Source organism: Salvelinus alpinus, chromosome 1 (genome assembly GCF_045679555.1).
Source record: "Salvelinus alpinus chromosome 1, SLU_Salpinus.1, whole genome shotgun sequence".
In the NCBI taxonomy this organism is placed as follows: Eukaryota; Metazoa; Chordata; class Actinopteri; order Salmoniformes; family Salmonidae; genus Salvelinus; species Salvelinus alpinus.
The window spans coordinates 94280745-94287271 of NC_092086.1; the positions used below are offsets into that span (position 1 = coordinate 94280745).

Consider the following 6527-nt stretch of genomic DNA (forward strand, 5'->3'; position numbering starts at 1 on the left):
TTTTGTGGGGGAAAACTCATTTTGATTGGCTGGGCCTGACTCCCCAGTGGGTGGGCCTATGCCCTCCAAGGCCCACCCATGGATGCACCCCTGCCCAGTCATGTGAAATCCATAGATTTGGACCTAATTTATTTATTTAAATTAACTGATTTCCTTCTATGAACTGTAACTTAGTAAAAATCTTTGAAATTGTTGTATGTTGCATTTATATTTTTGTTCAGTATATTTAAGTATGCATTAAGGTGTCTTTAATAAAATACACATGGCAAAAACCAATGTAGACATTAATAAATGCATTTCTATAGATTCCAAAATATTTTTTACAATGATGGGTGTGCAAAGATGGAGGCATGGTGGTTTCAAAACAGCACCCACTGTCAGTTTTCTAAGGTATATATAAATCATTGGTTGGAACCAAAAAATATATAAAAACATTTTCCTTAAAGCATAATTTTGGAAACTACTAATGTTACTGTCCCCACTACAACAACAAAAATATGTAAATAAACATAATTTTTGTCCTTGAAACATTCTAGAATTTCATTCATTCCTATGGAAGAATGCTTTTCTGAGGAGGCGCCTTCAAAGCCTCTCCGTGGCCAAAACATAGCATCAGCAATCCAGGGTTAATATGTCATTGATTGGAACGCGTCTTCTGACTACGGCGCCTTGTTCGGGGCGCGCTGGCTTGTAAAGCAGGCGCACCCGTAGCATTACATAAACAGTGAGATGCGCAGGTACTTAACACGATTTTCCCACCATTCATATTGAGGATACAATTGAGTCCCTTCTTTTTCACAACAAAACCATTGTAGCTAGGTTTGTGCAACTCCGATGCTTGGTCGTTTTCGATGTACAGTATTTCATTTGAACGTTGTCTAGGGCCTTACAGGAAGGAACATAACGAGACGAAACATGGAGAAAAGCAGCGGGACAACTTCTACAAAAAGAAAAGCTTCCTCGTCTGAGACAAGTCTTCCAGACTGCAAAAAGCTGAAATCGAAGGATAGTGGCAAGACTTGCGCAAATAAAGCTCTGAACAAGGGTAAGTGAGTGAGTCACGGTTTTGAGTAGGTACAACGTGGCCTAAGGTCTGCCTAGTATGCTGCATAGAAAATGGCCGTGCTCCAGAGCATCAAAACGACTATCAACAAATCAATTTTCATCATAAATAACGACTCATTATTAGTCAGTCAGTCACAATTTAACCAGGATACATTGCGGGTTTGATCCTCTTGAACACGGCCAATGGTAAAAAACAAACCCAAAAAATACGTTAGCCACCTAAAAATAACTTTACTTTCCACAGAACATACTAAAATAGAGAAGGACTCAAGCAAGAAAAAACACAAATTCTTGGGTAGCTCAGAAGTTTCTCTAAGTTCTAAAGATGCAAGCCAGAAGATGATTCGGGATGGATGCCTAGAGGTTCCAAAGAATGACAAAGGACAACTTGTTTTTAAAGGTATGCCTACATATGCAACTGTTTTAACACATGGACATTCATTCCACAGAAGGCTCGGTGACAAGTAACGTACATTTTTCTTAGACTTCCCACAGTTCCAACCTAACATGTCACCAAAAGACGTACTTCAGGCTGGCAGCTTTGGTGGTACCTACTTCAGACCAATATGCTCAAGTGTCACAAGTGAGTAGCCTATCCCACACATCTAAAATCATTACATTGGATGTTATGAGTTAATTACTAATGTAGGTTAACCACTTTACTAATCACACTTTTTTTGTTTCTTTCGTCATAGAACAAAATTGCAAAGATGAATGGAAGGAGCTCCCTGAGGATTGCCTGAAAGGTTTGAACATTCCCACACAGGTGATTATACGAAACCAAACCTACTCTACACACTGACTGTGGCCTCACACTGGCCTACCAAACTAAATTAACGATAAAACACCTATGAACACATTCATTGTAATAGAGACACCCAAACAAGACTGAACAATTAAAGCTGATTGGTATAATGCGAAAATAAAACATTATAAGACTTGTCATAAGCATGCCCACCAATGTTGCTATGATCTCATAATGATCCTGACGAAGTTAGACATTTTGAGTCATTTGGAAATTTAATGAAATATATGCACCGATATTTTCCTTGCCAAAAGAAACAGATACCGATATCCGATATTTAACATTTTAGCTGCCTTTTTAAACATTCTACTACAGTTAAATAGTTAACACACACACATGGACGCAGCGCTCTAAGGCACTGTATCTCAGTGCAGGAGGCTTCACTACAGTCCCTGGTTTGAATCCAGGCTGTATCACATCCGGCCATGATTGGGAGTCCCATAGGGCGGCGCACAATTGGCCCAGCGTCGTCCGGGGTAGGTCGTCATTGTAAATAAGAATTCTTAACTGACTTGCCTAGTTAAATAAGGGTTACACGCACCACACTGACCAAAAAGTTATTTTGTTGGCATTTACCAGTAAAACATAATCAAAACCTATTTCTTTCACTTACTTGCTGTGCTGTTTCGTTGTTCATTTATTCAGTCGTTTCATTCTCAACCAGGATTTCTATGGAACGCCGTTTGGGTCTTTGTGTGTCAAAAAGATACAGGTCAAATAACAATATTTGACCAATCAGGACCTGAATATGACTGCACGTCACATAATTTAACGTGTTCATACATTTTTGACATAGTTATTACACATTGATTACACTATCACCCGTATTTCATATGTCACAACGATTCATCGATACGTATGCTATGATGCTGGTGAAGTTGTCTTGCGCACCTACAGTGCTGGTCATATAAAAAAAGCTAGCTAGCTCATGGATGCAAGCAATGTTCTTCCCCAAAAACATAGCAAAACGACAATCTGTTAACTATATAGCTAGCTGTCATCATCTAAAATAATCCTAATTTATAAGACAGTTCTTATTTGGTTAATGGTGGTCGGACCCATCAATGTGAACCTAGCCACAATAGTGGACTTTGCAGTTAGCCTTCAAAATAAAAGTATGTCATTGACAGATGCAAATTAATACAAATAGTAGAATTATGCCATAATTGAATAGAGCATGCTTAACGAGATTGGAATGTTATATAAAATCAAAAATCGGTTGAAATCACACTGGATGTATTATACTTTAGAATTGTATTGAGGGCATACTTATTTCACTGTACAGCCTTACCTATGGATTGTGAATGAATGACACGGGGTATCAGTCTACTCAGTGACACCCAGAAAACATTAGCGTATTACTGTGTAACTCCGGTAGGTCAAAATCTGAAAAATAGTGCACTTGGTAGTGTGTACCGGTGCTCGACCAGTCGCGAAAAATCCAACATCACCCACGACAGAGAACGGTTGATTGTCTAGGGCAATGAATTCCATTATCTTGGCGTTAATGGATTTCGCCTTTGAGTTGTCTCGCTGAAATGTTCTTACTCTTTCAAATGACTGCTCGACTTGTTGACTGCTCGATCCACACAGCTGACATTGTGGGCTAGGTTAGAAATGCTGTGTTGCACATGTAGCGCAAAATTTTATGTGGCATCATTACGTCATGTACCTACATTATATAGGCATGCACGTCAGCTTTGACATCGGTTTTCCACATCGGCATTACACTAGACATTGGGCCGATACCGATGTTGGCATTTTTAGCTAATATCGTCCGATTCTGATATTTTCACCGATATATCGTGAATCCCTACTAATAAGACGTTACAAAGCCAGGCTCACACTGTTTATAATAAATAATGCATTATGTGTTTCCCCATACAGGTGGCCTCATCAACATACACAGACAGTGTAAACACATACAAAGTGAAGTGTGGAGGCAGTCTAGAAATGTGGGAAAGCAGTGGATGGATTGTAACCCAGGATCCCTATGGGTGGTTTCAGTGGTACTGCAGGTATTTGCAGAATATATACAGTACATTCAGACTGGGTATAATAAGGCTCCTTTCTATTCTCCTACATTAGTGTCTTCTTCCTCAGAATCTTACTCTGAAATGTAAATTCCCTACAGGTTTTACCATGGTCGGCGTACTAAGGATGATGAGCGTCAGATCGGGCGATGGGCAAAGTGTGCTGGGGTAAAAGGCCGGTGGAGAAATAATCTTATCACCAAAGTTGTCCGGTCAGGCTGTGGCTTTGACAACCCAACAATCTCTCCTGTGGTCAGACAGACATTACAGCACTGGGGGTACCGACTGACCAAGGAGGACTACAAGGAGGGTGCCAAGAGGGTTAAGCCAAAATAACCATGCACCCTGCTTGTATTCATTATACGTGTACAGTAGGGAGGCTGGTAGGTAGACGGGCTCATTGTAATGGCTGTAAGGAATTTAAATGGAACGTTAACAAACAGATCAAACATATGGAAACAACATTTGATTCCATTTCATTTATTTAATTCCAGCCATAACAATGATCCCATCCTCCTATAGCTCCTCTCACCAGCCTCCACTGGGGTACAGAAATAAGTGCATGAGTTTGACTGTTTTATTTGCAAACATGTGTTTGTGGTATTTTTGATACTGTAAATGCAATGTTTAACTTTAATGTGACTTTTTTTTTTAAATATAGAGATATCGAACTCCCTTTCTTGGAGCTTCTGTCTTGTTATTCTCATGCGTCTTTCACCTCTTATGAGGTGGGTATTGTGCGCTGCAAAAAGAATGAGCTACAGAGCTCACCAGCTTGTAGTCCTAAAACCCGGAAATTAGTTACCTCTGGTTTGTTCAGCCATCTCTAAGGGAAGAAAGTATAGGGTTTTGGAATAAAACCTAAAAATAAGGTCTGAGGATAACTGACTTGAGTGATGTTATATGTTTTGTTCTGTGATATAATAGCAGTTCTGTAAAAAGGGCTTTATAAGTACATTTGAGTTAACATACAAATCCTTTATGAATTATGCAGAGATTTTAGCATGAAAATCTTGGTGGGGCAAACAATAAAAAAATGTTTTAATGCATGCCAGCAAAGCCACTACACAACATTAAACAATAGATTCATTGCACTATAATGGTGACAAACAGTCCCCACAAACTGGTAGGGCCTACTTTAAGCTGTCTCAACAACAGTCCCAACACCTTATCACTGCTACACCTGGGCCCTGTTTCAGATAGCAGGTTTAACATACTGAGTTTAAACCTGAACTCTGGGTTGACTAATTCTGAGCTTTCAAACTCTGTGTTTTTGGTTTCATTACAGGTGATAACAATTAGTTAAATCAACTCTGAGTTAAGTTAACCCAGAGTAAAGCATGTGCATGAGGAGATTAAAAGCCCTCATCAATGGAACGCAGATAACATGATTCATCATGGCAACAGGAGAAAAAAGGGCTTGAACCTCCTACTTCTCCCCAGTGGAGGTAGAAATATTAATGAATGCGTATGCAGAATATGAGTATACACTACCGTTAAAAGTTTGGGATCACTTAGAAATGTCCTTGTTTTTGAAAGATAAGCAAACATTTTTGTCCATTAAAATAACATAAAATTGATCAGAAATAGTGTAGACATTGTTAATGTTGTAAATGACTATTGTAGCTGGAAGCGGCTGATTTTTAATGGAATATCTACATAGGCGTACAGAGGCCCATTATCAGCAACCATCACTCCTGTGTTCCAATGGCATGTTGTGTTAGCTAATCCAAGTTTATCATTTTAAAGGCTAATTGATCATTAGAAAACCCTTTTGCAATTACGTTAGCACAGCTGACAAATGTTGTCCTGATTAAAGAAGCAATAAAACTGGCCTTTAAACTAGTTGAGTATCTGGAGCTTCAGCATTTGTGGGTTTGATTACAGGCTCAAAATGGCCAGAAACAAAGAACTTTCTTCTGAAACTCGTCAGTCTATTCTTGTTCCTTGAAATAAAGGCTATTCCATGTGAGAAATTGCCAAGAAACTGAAGATCTCGTACAACGCAGTGTACTCCCTTCACAGAACAGTGCAAATGGGCCCTAACCAGAATAGAAAGAGGAGTGGGAGGCTCCGGTCCACAACTGAGCAAGAGGACAAGTACATTAGAGTGTCTAGTTTGAGAAACAGACACCTCACAAGTCCTCAACTGGCAACTTCATTTAATAGTACCCGCAAAACACCAGTCTCAGCGTCAACAGTGAAGAGGCGACTCCGGGATGCTGGCCTTCTAGGCAGAGTTGCAAAGAAAAAGCCATATCTCAGACTGGCCAATAAAAATAAAAGATTAAGATGGGCAAACACAGGCATTGGACAGAGGAAATCTGCCTAGAAGGCCAGCCAGTAGCTGTGATAGGAATATGAGTGCCATCTATGCAGCTAATCACACCTGGAAACCCTAAAATATTTCAAATTAACTGATTAGTGCTTCAAGTCTCAAAGCTTCATACTAAATAAATAAATAATTGCTGAGACTGATACCTGCAATTCTGTGGAATTCTTCTTTGATTAGTCTTGTGGGTCTGTGACTTGGGAAACCACAAAAGTGCACAGTAAACTTTTCAGTGCAAGAGTCACATTTCTGGCAGCCCGACAGACGGTTGCCTTGGAAAAATGCTATATAT

At 39.5% G+C, this 6527-nt stretch overlaps 1 protein-coding gene across 2 annotated transcripts; it reads left to right on the forward strand.

Moving 5' to 3' along the window:
- The first annotated feature begins 613 nt into the window (after window positions 1-613).
- Window positions 614-4579, forward strand: LOC139535074 (uncharacterized). 2 transcript variants are annotated; one of them, XM_071334548.1, is made up of 7 exons: window positions 614-737; window positions 883-1045; window positions 1310-1465; window positions 1550-1648; window positions 1761-1831; window positions 3758-3888; window positions 4005-4579. In XM_071334548.1, exons 2-7 carry the CDS (start codon window positions 916-918, stop codon window positions 4237-4239), a joined length of 822 nt encoding a protein of 273 aa, XP_071190649.1. In that variant the 5' UTR covers window positions 614-737; window positions 883-915; the 3' UTR covers window positions 4240-4579. The 2 variants fall into 2 exon arrangements, with proteins under 2 accessions (XP_071190649.1, XP_071190648.1); XM_071334547.1 differs by having other exon boundaries at window positions 634-1045.
- The last annotated feature ends 1948 nt before the right edge of the window (window positions 4580-6527 follow it).